The sequence below is a fragment of the Dicentrarchus labrax genome, unplaced genomic scaffold (assembly GCF_905237075.1).
Source record: "Dicentrarchus labrax unplaced genomic scaffold, dlabrax2021, whole genome shotgun sequence".
Lineage (NCBI taxonomy): Eukaryota > Metazoa > Chordata > Actinopteri > Moronidae > Dicentrarchus > Dicentrarchus labrax.
The window spans coordinates 16,339,063-16,355,262 of NW_026136709.1; the positions used below are offsets into that span (position 1 = coordinate 16,339,063).

Consider the following 16,200-nt stretch of genomic DNA (forward strand, 5'->3'; position numbering starts at 1 on the left):
CAGGTTTAGGGCTCACACTGAACTGTGCAGCAAGAGTTTGATTCAGTAAATAATGCGGCTGGTGTCTGGTCTGGAGTCACAAGTATAGAAGCTCATTTTGTTGTATGTAGGCTTCATTACCTTAAAAACACACTTGTGCCAACCAGTCACCACGATCACCGTGATGTGCACCAGAACAGAAACGTTCAGCATTAACACTTTGATGTTAGAATAACTTAATTTGGTCGATGTTAAATTTATGTCCTGCAGTTTTTGCATATTTGAATCACCCATCTGGAGTACACACAGCTGTCTACACTATCTCTGTTACCGTTTCAGTTAGTATCCTATTCAATGAATGAGAATGTAGTTCTATTATTTAGACGAGACAGTAACTCATTTTAACATTCATTCAACTCACACCTGTTCTGTCAACCTCTGCTCTTTTTATCTTATCCTCCCCGTCTCCGCTGCACTTCAAACAAAAGTAAATACTGGAGCTGGTAGTGTTCCTCCCTAGAATTTCCTGACGGCTGAAATATGAACTGGTGGGTTTTGTTTTGCTGGATGGAAAAAGTTTGAGTTAAATAGACAGAGGGGATAAATAAATGATGGGGAGACAGAGTTGTGTTATTATCCATAGACTGAAAGTTCAGAAACTTTCAACTTGAGAGTCAGAAGATGTTTACTGTCCTGATAAATGTGTAGCCTGTATATGCAGAAAATGTATTTGGAGGTTGTTGTTGGGCTTCATTCAGTCTGACTCGGGGCAGCCGCCATCTCGTCTCTCTTGTATGCCGCTGCACTTTGAATGCCTTGAGCATCAAATATTAATCTGCCACTCTTTTATTTTGCACTTATCATTTATTCTGTAAGTAATGTGGTTGACTGGAGAAATGTGCAGCACGTCTGCTCTGCCCGTTGAGATTTGTTATTTAGGACTTACGTGGAGTTTTGAATTTGACTTTCCCTCCGCTCTGCATCCTAAATTCTCCTTTCTTTGACAGAGACAAACTAATTAACAAGGCAGCAACATGAAGAAGCGTTTTTTCTCTCAGCAATTTATGGACGGCGTGGAGAGATACTGTACGCCTGTAGCAGTGATCTCATTAAGCTGCGTTTTAATTAGCTTTCTAACTGTGTTAATATCTGACTGTTCAGCCTTATTCTGCCCTTTGTATCCTTCAGCCACTTCCTTTGAAAGAGGCAAACATGCTTTAAACACGTGCTAATTAAAAACCGTGGCGCCCTCGTTGGCTCCGGGGTTAATGAAAGGCGCTGACATTATAGGAGAACAACCCTAATGAACTTTTATTACAGTGAAGTGCTGGGAAGGTGAGCACCTCTCTCTCATGCTAAGTTCTGAACTAAATCCCTTTGTTGTGGCTGGTGTGTGCAGCCGGTGCTGAAGCATGTTAATAAACCATGACAGAAGTCCCAGTGGACCCTCAGTGGTGCCTTTTGTAGCTGAACATTGATGTGTTTAGAGGACTTTCGGGGATTTGTTTACCCTGAAAAACACAGCTGGTGAGCATCACAAATGCAGCTCGTATAAAATTAATGTCTGTTCCGGAGACAAATATTGAGTTTTAATATGTCTTTGTCTCCCAGGAAGTTGTTAATGCGTCCTGTTATGTTGAGAAACTGCATAATCGCAGGCTCGTCATTCTTTTGGAGCTGTCAATGAACTGCTAAACAATCAGGGATGGAAGAAGTATTCACTTCCTTTACTTAAAGCAGCCACAAGGAACTTTTATTTTGTGTTGTCACTGTGGACAGAAGCAGGTAGTGTTTCCACCGCCTCATTTAATTGAATCCAAACCGCTGGCAAACTTTAAGAGTAACTATATAGAAACAGCTAATCTGATGAAAACCCAGTAATGAAATCTATCCATCCTGCTGTGAATGAGGGAAACCTGAAGAGAAGTATTCCCTTTCACTGGTTCATTTATATTCAAATGAACCACCTCCGCCCATTTGTAATTAAAATTATTGTGGCTCCCTGTGCTAGATGGAAACTAGCTGAGATGGATGCCATTGAGAAGAAACAAAACATAAGCTCCCCAGAGGGACAGGTTGGACCAGACCTGCTCGGTAATGTTGTGTCTCGTTTTGCTTCCCTCTCCTCCCCTCTCTGGGGTGAAAGCAGTCGGGGAAAAGTGGGGGATTAAGCGGAAGAATCTGTCTCGCCTGATTGAACAGATGAGGTAGAATTTTTTTTTTTGAACAAGGGCAAAACAGAAAGGAATGGGATGATTAGAGAGGTAGAAAGATGAAAATGGACTCCTTCACATAAAGCCATTACCATAACAATATGTTCACCAGAGAGATGGGGCCTGCTGGGGATGTCTAACACTCTACTGGAGTCATATTGTCCTCACTGCACAAAGCACAGATACCATTACTGGTGCTTTTCCGCGCTGCGAGTCGGTCATAGGTGGTTTTCATTCATGTGCTTTTTCTATACATCTACCACCTGAAGTGACAATTTGCAGGCTGCCAAAGTGTTTCAACTTATTGGACATAACAAAGTGTGAGTGGGTTTACTGCTTTGCATACTAACTTCTCCTTCCAGACACGGTGCTGTTTGCAGCCTAGACAGAGTGATGGCGAGTTCACCAGTGGGCAAGTTATATTTTGATCCATTTACAGCATGAAGGATTAGTCGCTGCCGCCTCGATTACTGTCTGCCTTTTGAGGTTATTAGAAGTCTTGGACTGGATACAAAGTCTACTCAACAGCACCCTTATCCCAAGGCCCCATGACCCATTGAACTTCCCCCTCACAGATCCTCCGTCTTCATACTGTACCAAGCCGCTCCCTCCTTGAGTCCAGACCTCAGGGGGAGGCAGGGAGTGGGAGGTGCAGATGTTTGTTTCAGAGTTCAAAAAGATTAAAGGTCCAGTGTGTAATATGTAGGAAGATATATTGGCATAAATGGAATAGATATGTTTTCATCAGCGTGTAATTACCCTAGATTGAGTTGTTGGGTCGCCTTTCACAGTCCGCCATTTTCTACAGAATGACCGAACAAAACACTGGCTGTAAAAAGGTATTTTGTGAGTTTCTTAGGGTCAGTGTTATTAGATTAAAGGCAAAAATTATCAAAAAAGTATACAGAATATGTCTTATGTATATACGCAAGTTCATCGCAATTGAGGGAAAGAGATGCACTTTTATATAGAAATACTCAGCTTGCTTATATTTGGCATATAACCAGAGATAACTAAACAATTAACACAAAGAAACACCCTGAAGAAACCCTGCATTATAAATTGTGATGAAGTTTAACTTTGGTCTAAAGAAGTCTAAAGAAGAACTGGTATTATGGGCAATGTACATAGATCTCCAGCCCATATTCAGGACTAAAAGTCCTCCTTTTAATATGTCTCTTACCACTTATTTATTAAATACACAGAAGATTCACCTGATATTTGTCCCCTCTGCCTTCAGATGTTCCAGTGGCTTCGACCGCCATCGGCAGGACTGGGTGGACAACAGCTGTCCCGATGAGGTACGCAGCCAAGATAAAGTCTAATAGTGATCAGACAGGACTTGAATCTGTCTGATACTAATTTAGATGGGTCAGCGTCTTGCTTTTTGAATGGCAAAACACATGTGTGTTTTTGAGAGACTGCACACAGCAATGACGGCGTTTCTCGTCTTTTTAGACCAAGGACAAGTTGTGTGATATCATCGACACCACGTATCTCTACCCGTTCACCACCACTATCGTTGCCAAAACAACATCCAGAAGCAAAGAGGCCACTGCCGGCAGGGACACACCCTCCACCTCCCACCCTCCCACCAGCGTCCCCACTGAAGGTAAAGTAGAAAACAAAGATCTGGAACGAGGCCACGGTGCGTGTTGTGTTGGAGCCCAGAGCTTTCTTTCAAGTAGTGATGGATGCTCTGTTCTGGCAAGATGTTAAATGAAGTGCATTTGCTGGAACTGTTCTTTATTGGTATTGATGTGTTTCTTTTTCTTTTTTTTTACAACATACACAAGACTCTTCTCTCTTTTGGAGATAAATAAATACATGTAATGTAGCTCTCCACTTAAGCTTAAAAAAAAAGAATTCCAGATGGAGGCAGTGGAGCAAGACAGAGCAGATGTGTTTGTAACAACTTTTAAACAATGCCGATTGAATTAGAACAAATCTCACCAGTCCAAAAGAGATGCACCCACAAAATCCTCTGATCACGACGTTGCCTCGCCATCAATCTTTGTTCCTAAAAACTTTTTCTGACGGCAGATCAGTTCTCCTTCTGTTATTGTTCTTTCATTTTTCAGGTTAATTATAAAGCAGTGACTTGCAGTATTTGATTGTGAGGGCGAATAAAGGCCACTTTTCATTTTTGAAGGCTGAACGTTAAATAGGAAATTAGATTGAGTGCTGGCTTTTGTCACAGTAGATGGAAAGTGACTTAACAATCATTTTAGAGTTTAGTGAAATTAGCTCAATCTCTTACAGATATTGAGGCTTTCTGAAAGCTGTTCCTTGTTATTACCTGTATTCTTTCTCTATACAGCCATGTATATAATATGTGTTCAGTTAGATATGAATATATTCCTGTATGGAATACGGCTAATATACTGATTTTTAAAAATGCAATGTCTTTAAAAGTCAGGTAATTACTTAATCTAACAAAGTATCTACAGTGAAAAGTCATCAATAAGTGACCATAGGAAGTAAACACAGTACAATCATTAATCTAGTTAATGTCACATAGAGTACAGAAAAATACGTAGAAAAATGTGAAAAACCATCGTAGAGAGAGCGAGAACTGTGAATGAACGAGTGCTGAGCTTCATTTTAACAGCTTGCAACTGTTAAAATGAAGCTAAAACTTTAAGCTTAAACGTGTTTGTGACACATTAGCAAGAGTCGTAGATTTCGTAACTAGCTTGGAAAGTTAGTACTTAAATTCTGCTAAATCCACAATCAGTAAACAGCTATAATACGAATAGTAACTACAGATGATTTTCAAGTAAGCACATTTGAGTAGTGAATAAAAGATGTCTTAGCTCCCTTTGCATGTTTGCACATACAATATTTATGATTATATTTGGATATAGTGGTCTTTTTTATTATATATAAATCCCAAAATGTCAAAATATTCAGTCAAAATATGTTTTAAATATGATATTTACTGTAGATAAGTATTCAAAGATAAAATATGTCATTATTAATGTGCTTCAGTTGAGCTTCTCTCACTCATAGTATTCCTGGCAAAGTTGGAGGGGGGGTCGTGCTCCTTTGATATTGCAGCGTAAAGTATTGAGCACACGATTCACTGAACCCAGCGGGAGACTAACTCAAACCATACTGCAGCATAATCTCCCGGGTTATCTAATGCAAATCATCTTTGCAAGAGGCAGTCAGGATTATTCTGCTGATCATAGGAAAACAAAAAAGGTGTCCTTTAAAGTTTGTTTACTTAATTTTTTTCTTTTATTCATTGTCTCTAGAGACGCAAGAGTTACGAGTCGGCTGAATTTATTGATCCAATTTTCAGCTCATTCCCCCTTTTTATGGCTTTTGAGCCATTTATTTAAGTAAACAGGCAGTTAATCTTAATCTGCTCCAGATGTGGTGTTGGATCGAAGTGATAGGAAGGAGCCACTCACCTAACTGACATCAGTTTAAAGTGTGTGTTTATAATCAAAAGCACACACACACACACACACACACACACACTGTACTGTATGTATCCTGTCTTGTGTTAATTGTATGTGAAGTCTGGGACACACAATGAGCACATTGAGCCGATCATTTCAGACATCCACTCTTATCCTTGTGATCAATTAATTTACTGAATCCTTTTAAAGAACATGGTGCCCCCTCCATAGAGTAGGTGAGCCTCTGAAGGACACACGGCTTCAACTGTGTATCTGACTCATACTCAGAAAACCTTTATTGTGCAACAGAAATTTGTCTTTGACACGACTTACAAGATACATTTTGGTGTATGGCTGTAAAAGCAAAATGCAAAAATATGTGCCAGTGTTAGGGTAGAGTGTCCTTCATTGCTTATAGATATAAAGATAATGTCAGTGTTATTATGTTTGTCAGCTAATCTCAAAGAAAGACAGTTAGTCGGTCTCTTAATACTTTCTGACTCTCCTATCATTGTCTGTGGCTACCAGCGCTCAAGCCCATTCATCTCGACTGAAGGTCATAAATATATGCTTTCATTTTTAAAGGTTTTTAAATGTTTTTTTAGTAAATATTGGGGACTGTATTTGCACTGCAGTGCTATGTTTTCCTCCTGTTCTCCTGTAAAACCCTTTGTAACTGAGTTTTGAAATCTTAAGGATAGGATTTTTTAAGAGACTAAGTAACTTGCGATGGACTCTTTTTTTGTGTAAGTCTGCAGCGTATGCAGTGTTATTCCACTCTGCTATCTTGGAAAATGTTTTTTTTTTTTTTTATGGCTTTCTACATTCAAGCCTGGGTTATCCATTATTTCATTCTCACAAAAAAAGGCATTTACTTTTTCAGTAGCCGACCTTTTCTCCCATCGCACCCCCATTAATCATCTTGTGGGGGCTGAGTTTAAATGGACACTCGGTTCGCAGTTGGGGTGCTGGATGTGCTGCTGGGGCTGAGGGTGGAAGCAGTGAGTGCAGGGAGGAGTGTGAAAACCCATCTGACTGTGAGGAAAAACATGACGAGTAACCCCACAGATCAAACCGGGGAATGGCGAGAGGACTGACAGAGGATTAGAGAAAATAAAAAGGGTTTGGTTTATGTGTGTGTGACTGCATGTGCGTGTGTTTTAGCATCCAGGAGGTCAAGAAGGTCATTCTGTGGTATTTGTTGTGTGGCCGACACTGAGAAACTCCTTGCACACTTTCTGACACGGATCAGTTTCCTTCGGTTTCCTCTCCTGTCTGTTCAGCTGCAGGGGTCGAAGGTCAGGTTAGAGAGCAGGCAGGGTGGCTCACGCTCATGCTGGCGACCTGCAGCTGGACGAGAGAGCGAGAGAAATGAAACGAGACAGACCGGAGAAGAGAAATGTATTTGTGTGGGTGGAGGAAATCCCTACATGGTACGCTTAGCCAAAACTAATACAACAGTCCTGCAATAAACCCCACCTGCATAGAGATTATAATGCTCAGAGAGGTGTTGATTCAACTGAGGATGCGGTTGAATTATATATCAGTTTTCACCAGATTTGATGTTGCACTGGTGTTGTTTTTACCTCATGATGTGATATTGAAGCCTGGCACCTTGAAGCTAGGGACCGTCTCAAAAGTCCAAACATATCAGTCAAGAAAGCTTCATTGATTTTACTGAACAGCTGGTTGCTTTTATAGATACTTTGCACGAACAACGCCCTTTTTTAAATTACGTTATGTGGCCCAATGAGTTATTATGGCCCATTTTTGTCAATATCTTTCTCATTTTCTTTATTATAAACACTTACTTTACATTCTTGTGGGTCATGAGCTGAAGTCAGAGACCATCTCAAAAGTACAAGCCGAATTATGCCAGTTTCTTATTTTTATTTATTATTGTCATGTTTTTGTCAGTATCTTTCTCCTTTTTTTATTCCAAACATTTTATACACATTTACACTGCATTCTTATTTAAACAACGTTTATACTTAAACTTACAACACAAATCATGCTTTAATATGTAAGTAATCTGCGTACATGGTTAAAATATGATGTTAACTGGTACATATATGTATGAGGAGTATAAATGGCATCAGAAAACTATTTAATACAGAAGATGAAAAATCTAGATGATTTCCACCCACTTCTTGTATAAACCTGAACACTGATATGAATAAAGACATTTCTGTGAAATAAACAGACATAGATAATTGCAGTCATTCCCTAGTGGCAACTTTTCCTTGAGCAGCCCTGATGATTCATATTCATGACCCTCACTCTAGTGTGGGATTGACTCGGACTAAATTTTGCGCGGCTGCTTAAAGTACAATATCTCATTTAATGATTCATTTTCAGACACCAAAATGTGGCTGCATTCGCTATTTTTGAGGATTGAAATAGAAAATCCTTTTGATTTACATCGTTCAGTGAAATATATCTGGTAGCGTATGTGCTGAATTTGCATAATGTGAAAATCCTACGGTGTGTGTAAATGTCTGCAACCCTTCAAGTGGATAGTGGAAGTGGGTCACGCTACATTTACATATTTCATGTGTATAGTTAGCCCCAGACAGCTTTTATCTGCTGCATTATGCATGCTGTACCATTATATTCAAACAATTATTTTTTAATCAGATTTAAAGTGTTGTAAATATCATGTTGAAGGGGAAGATGGTACGCTAATGAAAGAAGCTTCGAAACTCATTTGGGACCTTGTGTATAGTGTTAGAGCTTCAAAAGCTAACTACAAAGAGAAATATTGATTATTATGGCTGACGCTCGCATGTGTTTCTCTCTTTGTCTCTCCACAGATGATACCAAGATCGCCCTGCATCTCAGAGACAACCAGGGTAGGTCCCCATCTTCCCATGGCTGCTGCTAGTCTGTGCCTTTCTTTGTCTGCCTCCTGTTTTGTTTTCTCCACTGATGTATTGGTCCCTCATTGCTTTTTGATCTTTTTGGAGGACGCGGGGCTCAATTGGCTGATAAACTTTATCTAGCCGCAGACTGTAATGCTTAACTGTCCTTGGTGGGCTGCAGCGATCAATTATAGTATCTGGACGGGTGTGAGGGAGAGTAGAGGCTGTGTGACCTAAAGTTGTAGTTGTTTTTAAGTAACAATAGTCAAAAAGGCAATATACAGAAGAAGATGTTTTTCATTAAGACGTGGCTATCTCTTCTGTAAGGCAGCGAAATGAAGAAGAAAGTTTCTGTACAAACAAGAAAATAATGTGGATTTTAGATGTCAACTAGTATGAATGTTCGACTAAAAAACTATATTTCTCATGTTTTTGGAGGAAAGGAAAGGAAAGAACCTTGTTTGGTATGTTTGTGTATACAGAATTTAGGTATACGAGACAGTGATCTTCTCACTAGTTGACAAGCAAATACTTTAACTTTGTATTAAGATGGAAAATTGCTTCTTACACTATGGATACAGGATTGTCTGGCTTTGTTTGTGGCATTATACAACATTATAAAAGCCAAATGAAAATGTGGCTTTTCTACAAACTTCTTTTGCATCAGTTATCATTAATCAGAAATCAAGTTAGGAAGCCATTGCATGCAAAGATTATTCGATTATCGATTAAAGGGGTTTTCCAGCTATTTAGTATCGTACTTCCATATATTTGTGGGACTTGTGAGACATAGATTGAAAACAGTGTCTCGTTTTGTGCGACCATATATGCTTGAAAATGACTCACTGACGCCGTTTTCTGACTCATCATTTCAAGTCTTCCAGCAAAAAATTAAGCTACTTTTTTGTTTTAGATGCAAATAGAGAAATGGGTGAACTGTCTATTTAAAGATTAGTATCAACATTTACCCAAACCTGATGCCAGAGCTTAAAAAAACGTCTTTTTTGACATTTATCTTAATTCATTACATCAGTTTAGTCTAACTATTACAAATAATTTGACACTGCTATGCTAATGCTACATTTGGTACAGCATCTTGACTGTTCAGTATTTCTCTCACACTGAGCTCCACATGCGTTAGCTGCTAATATGTGCAAAACACCCCAACTCTGAAATGACTTCCAACTCTATCAGTTTTTTTTGGGATATAGCCTCTCAAATGTTTCATTTCCTGCTTGAGAGGAATTGGAAATCCACTTCCATCACACTTTCATTACACAAACGCTGCGTGTCTCTCTTCACTCTCGTGCCGGTGCCTGGCACTGTAATGATAATCTTTTTTTTTCTCATGCATCGAACCTTTTTTCATCACATACTTGCCAATAATGTTGTTTCTACTGACCAAATCAAAGATGATTTATTGATTTTAGACACAAAGTTTAGTACATATTATAACTACTTCATATTTGTCAGGTTTTAATTAATCAGTGTTTTTTTTTATCATATTTTATTACATTTTCTCAATCCAAACAAAGAACAACAGAGCAACAATATTGCCACATTGCCAGACAAGAAGAGATTAATTAACACACATGGTTTCCAATATGATTTACATCATATGCATTCTTGTTCATATTAGTACCATGTCAAAGGAAAGAAAGAGAAAAACTGTGTCTGTGACTTGTTTCTGAAGACCTTCTGCAGTAGGTCAATAATAAACAACAAGAATAAAATAATAGAGGAACGGTTGCCAACTATTATAAAAGAGGTTGTCATTACCCTTTAATGTAGCACTGAGGTGTTCCATAGGATAAACCCATAAAATGTTTCTCCTAAAATATGTCCGCTTCATAATCCAGGATGTCATCAGCTGTTCAGTTCTCATATCAGGCAGTAACACCAAGATGTCCTCTGACCTTGATTGTGGCAGGAAACGTCGAGATTACAGCCACAGGAAGTGCTGAGATAAAGAAACAAACTGCCCTTTCTCCTCCTCAGCAGGGACACTGGAAGTCAGTCAGAGTTGGGAGGTGCTGAGAGGAAATCTATCTATATAATGACGTCATACTGAATGCTAAATGCATGGTTAATGGTGGTTTTTACGTAAATTTGAACGGGCTATTAACAAAAAAGTTATTAACAAAAAGTTTGAAACTGTTTTAGTGGATAAAACTGATAAAAATAAGGCAAAACCTTCCATCCTGCTAGAAATACCAAGAGAAAAAAAGAGCGAAAGTCATAAGTTTAAACATTTTTATGAACTATATGTGTTTATTTTGTGTATGTGAGACTATGTGCAGGCAACAAATTCCCTGGAAAGGACAATAAAGAATCTATCTAATGGTTTTTTATTATGCTGCAGCTCCCTCAGCACACCTACTTCCAGCGTCCATGCTCCTCAGTTCCCATTTCCCAAAGAGTCCGAATTAATAGGTCTGCTCAGCTTGTATTGTTAGTCTCCTAAAAACCCATTAGCCCGGTGAGAGAACGGTTGTGCCCCGGTGTTACCGTGAATGTAGAGCTGAAAAAGGAACGGCTTGGCTTGGTTTTCCATCGCTCTCATTTGTCCTCTCTCAAAAGCTCTAATGTACATTATTGCTGTCTAAGAGCTCTGCTGTCCATTAGTGTCTCCTCTGGTTCTTGCAGTCATAAGGACAAAGCTAATGGAGAATGAATTCGGGGCAATTTGCTAAAGACGTGCCATTTCTGTGTCCTGACTGCACAAATATTACCAAACATTTCCATAATTATGAATTCAAGAGTTTTAGCCATATTTTAGGCATGGCTCTTTAGTGTCGTTTTTTTTTTATTCGTCAGCAACAATTCTGATAATTGATTAATCGTTTGAGTCAGTTATCAAATAAAAATGCCAAATATTCACTGGTTCCAGCATTTCACATTTGAGGATTTACTGCTTTTGTCTTTGTTTTGTGGTTGTTAATTAAATATATTTTGGTTTTATACTTTTGGTCAGACAAAATAGGCAATTGGAAGATGTTGGCTCCCTATTTCCAGTTGTTTTATGGACTAGATAATTAATACATCAAATAAATAGTAGAGTAAACTATACTGTCCATGAGAGGACATTTGTCTTAACTAAAAAAACCATCATAAAACCAACACGAAACATCTTAAAACAGGAACAAGACATTTGACTAAACCTTTAACACCGACAATACGGTGGCTTGTTAAGAGACTGTAAGTGCTAGGTGCTAAAGTGCTGCTGTATTTATTGCACGTTTCTCTTTTGCACTAAGATTTATGATTAGAGTTCAGCAGCTTGTTGGAGGCTGGGACAAACAATAGCTTCAGTCAGATTTACACTTTGGTACACAGAGTCTTCTTCCTGATGGCAGAGGTTCATCTTCAGAGGAGAAGGGATGTACAGGCTCTGTATGGGCTCTTTAATCAACAATGAAAATAATATTTAGTTGCAGCTCTAACAAGAACTGGTGGAGGGATTGCCATTAAATGTTGTATCACTCATTCATGGTGCCCAGAGGATGAATCCTAATGACTTCTATGATCCCGTGATTTTCCCTCTTTTGCCACTATCAGGTCAAATTTGTTCAATCTTTGATTTATGAACCAAATAACTGACATTTCCCATCAGCCTCGGCTGTACTTTGTAATTTCAAGGAAAAAAATGGCAAAGCAAAGCAGATATGAAGACTGAAAAATACTTTTATCTGTCCTATCTTTCAACAACCCACTATGACCCAGTATAAATTATATTTTGTCTCCACTGTCCTATTTGTTCAAGTGTAGCACTCAGAAGAGCCTCGACCTGCGTCCGCTAGCATCCTGCTGGTTATTTAGCTGCTAGGCTGTTGATTTCTCATTGTGTCTACATCTCTGCTCAGCTGCATGCCCCCTGCTAACCTACCAACACCCCAGACTAACAGCCTGTCGCTTCGTTTGGGCTTCCAGCTGACCAAGAGATGGCTCTTGGATTCTTGTAGCTCTGACGGAAAAACACAGGAAAAATGACTTTCTGAAAAAACTGGAGAAAATCAAACACTCTTCCAGTGTGTTTTTGTTTTTTATGATTAAGTACAATCAGAATGTCATTTTCCCTGCCAAGTTGTTTTTCTCTGAAAAGCAGGGCTCCTGATTTGCAGCATGTAAAGCTGACTGACAGTGTGCTCTAAGAGCTTTCATGAAAAACACCAAATGGCATTAATGGCAAAACAGTCGGATTATGGACAATGGAGGTAATCTAGTGTTTTGTTTTGTTTGTTTAATGTGAAACTATTACGTTTCAGCACACCAAATTATCCCTACTTTGTCCTTTATTTCCAGCTTCCAGGAGTGCACATAATGGCTACACTGACTTACACAACCACACATTCACAGTGACTGCCCACACACATCGGACAGGTTTGATTACCACCCGGTTATTCTGTGTGCTGGAAATCAATGAGGCAGGGAGCCAGGGGAGAGGCTGGTTGGCTGACGAGCTCGGCAGTGGCTATAGCTGCTAATTAAAGCCAGGGAGGAGCCCGGGGGAGAGGTTGTCAGGGGGGCAGAGAAGAAGAAATCTGTGAATAGATCTGGACTGAACCTGCTATAAATCTGTGCTAGATAGCTTTGGAGGGGCAGCATCCTTGCAGTTTGTTTCATAATCACTTTATTAGTTCTCCTCTGTTATGATCAGTGTTTCACTGCTGGGACGTGCGAGCACTAACAACACTTTTTTTTGTTTGGTCTTCTATTCTTATTCTATGTGTTCTTCTAGTAGACAAATTGCAGGTGAAAATCATCTTTTTTTTTTTTTTTTTTTGGGGTGTTTGGAAATTGTGCCTCCACAGATGAAAACAGATATATTCCCAGTAGGCTACAGGACGCTCTCATCATCTTCAAAAGAACTCTCAAAACACCTGCTGGGTCGACTTTGAGGCTGAATCTGAGAAAGTAACATTAAAGACGTGAGAGCTCTACCAAGGCTCACTCAAGGACAGATATATTATGTAGCCACTTGATACAGCCTGTTCAGTTTGCATTGCCACGACTTGAGGCTACAATAGGACTCTTCTATCTGCTATCTGCAATCTATAGGCCCGTATCCTCCTCCTCCTCCTCCTCCTCCTCCTATCAGTTCCATATGCTGCTAACCTTGATTTGGGATTAACTCTTACTCGCCGTACTCGCGGGGGAGAAAAAACTGCTCATGAATACCTAAACAGACCACAGATGATGATACCACAGAGAGCCAAAGACCCTGTTTAAACATGAACCGTGAATCTGCTCTGATAGTGAAGGAAATGTCCTCTTAATTACCTTCACAAGGACATAAAACAAACTCTGTAATCCACTGATAATTCATACAAACGTAACTATTTTTAAACAAACATGGCTGAAGGAGATTTACAGTAGACGTGTGTCATTGTTTTAAGTCTTTTTTTCCCCAATGTGGTCACGTTTAGCTAAATATGGGCAATCAATCAATTTTAAGGCATATTGGTACATTTAAGGAAGGAAGGCATTGACGAATGATGAGTGGCCCCTGCTGGCCAACAATGGAACTGCAGCAAAAGGAGAAAAACATATAAATAATTTTGGTGCTTTTTATCCAAAGTATATATGCATTTTAGGTATGTTTATTTGTTTATTTATAGGAGACAGCGCTCATTAATCAACAGTGACATTTTAACAACTTCAGTTTAAATGTGCTGAGGTTAACAGCTACTTGCACCCATGGGACTACTAACAAATAATGAAAAGCAGTCGTACACAAAGTTAGAATGAAAATAGGAGAAAAAAAAAAAAAAAGAAAAACACAAGTATTGGTATGTCTTAAAAAAGGTTGTAACAGGCTGTTTTTTTGTGCTGTTTTTCAGTGATGCCAGCAGACAGCGCTGTAGACAGGATGCCAGGTACACACCCATTGCACATTGGTCTGATCCTCGGCATCCTCCTGGTGATGCTCATCATGGTTGCCGGTGTGCTGGTCACCGTGTATGTCTACCACCACCCGACCTCTGCAGCCAGCCTCTTCCTTATTGAGGTGAGTAAGAGACGCCACTGCTGCCAGGTGTTTGATTCCCAAATGAAATCGTTGACTTGAGAGTGAAAGTCTATTCTTGTCCTTGGAAACAGTAGTTAACAAAATAATCTCACCACAAGGTCCTTTTAGTAGCTGTGTTGGATCTTTCAAGATTGACAGCTTACACTTGATCTACTGAGGTAAACTCTTAAACTTTTAAGCCAACATGTACGAGAAGTCCTTGAAGTGCTCCAAAAGACTGCATCTTCTGAGAGAGACTGTGGGATTTGAACAAAAAGGTCAGCTACTTAATGGATTAAATAGTTCATATTCTAAAAAATATTTTAACAATTTATGGACCCGTAGATGAAGAAGATAGGTAGTAAGTTTGTGCTTTAACAAAAAAGATGGATCCTCTATATGTTTGATAAGTTAAATAATGAATTATTCAATCATTTTGGAAATGAAATCCTCATTAATGTGTTTGTTCCTTTGCTGGGGAAAAGAGTTTTTGTCTGACTTCCTCAATCAGTCCAATATTTTTTCGTCTTAAACACAGACAGTAATCCCTTGCCAGACTATTAAGTTAGGAATGTGTAGGAAGTTTTTTTAGTTTTAATAAGACACACTTATTCTCAAACCCTCAGACATTCCAGTGTAATAGCAAGAAAAGATATCTGGCCGACTGTACAAAAACACACCACATTCTGTGCTCGGTGCATTTTATGACTCATAAATATGCATTGTGATTTTTCAGAGGGAATGATGAAACCTGGTGCACACAGCCTGTCTTAATAAATTAATGTGAATCCCCCCGAGGATGAGTAGGTGCTGTTTGGAGAGCGTGTGCTTGTGTTCAAACATCTTTTAAAAACAAAACAGCTCTTGTGCAAAGTTGTTCTCATTGTCGGTATTACAAGGTCATGATCAGTCACAGGAACTCCCTGATGTGGATCTTGGCATACTGTGCATCAGACGGAGGATTTATCATTTCCTGTTTATAGTTTATCTCTTTAAAGGATAAAGAAGGTGAACAGATCTCCGGAAAATAGCAAAATTGGTGATGGTCTCCTTAAAAAAGGCTAAATGATGTTACTCAAAGTAAAATAGTGCATTTGTTGGGGACTATTTTTAGCCTTGGATCGCTCATTTGCTTGGGACTCACAAGGAAGGAATCGCAAAATTTAAGGGGTCAGATTATTTCCTGGGTAGGAAGAAAGAAAGAGAACAAAATGTGCTACACAGATGTTTTCTTTTTTCTTTTTTCTTGTGAAATACTGAATAGTTTTACTTCTTCAGCCCTCTTAAAAAATATTCAAATGAGTCAGAGCAAGGAAGATTACTCTTTGATTGGACTGCTCACATCTCTGAATATCATGAGACTCATCATTTAGACATCCAGTATGCTAGAGATGGATCTAGAGTAATATTAATGGCATGGAGACGTTAAGGGGAGGCAGAAATGTGTGCTGATTTAATCATAAACAATCACATTAATATTTACTTGTAAAACCCATAAATTAAGATATTTTAATGCAAAAAACATTACACTATTGTGCCACATTAGTAAAGCATGTTTCTAATTATTTTTTGATTGAACCAAAGCCTATTACTCACTCCAAAATGTGGCTATAACAGATCATTAAATTGTTGATTTTCTCAGAATTTGACACCAAACTGAGGCTGCAAGACATTCTTTACAGTATCTGCCACGCATCTATTGACCGTAGAATAAGAATAGTTGTGTTTTT

At 39.0% G+C, this 16,200-nt stretch overlaps 1 protein-coding gene across 1 annotated transcript in view; it reads left to right on the forward strand.

The window, feature by feature from the left end:
- Window positions 1–16,200, forward strand: part of plxdc2b (plexin domain containing 2b) — a 94,949-nt gene that overhangs the window by 74,253 nt on the left and 4,496 nt on the right. Inside the window, exons 10-13 of the mRNA XM_051411343.1 lie at window positions 3,433–3,493; window positions 3,651–3,804; window positions 8,416–8,454; window positions 14,304–14,470. Of these exons, the coding sequence (XP_051267303.1) occupies window positions 3,433–3,493; window positions 3,651–3,804; window positions 8,416–8,454; window positions 14,304–14,470 (421 nt within the window). The remainder of the gene's footprint in view (window positions 1–3,432; window positions 3,494–3,650; window positions 3,805–8,415; window positions 8,455–14,303; window positions 14,471–16,200) is intronic.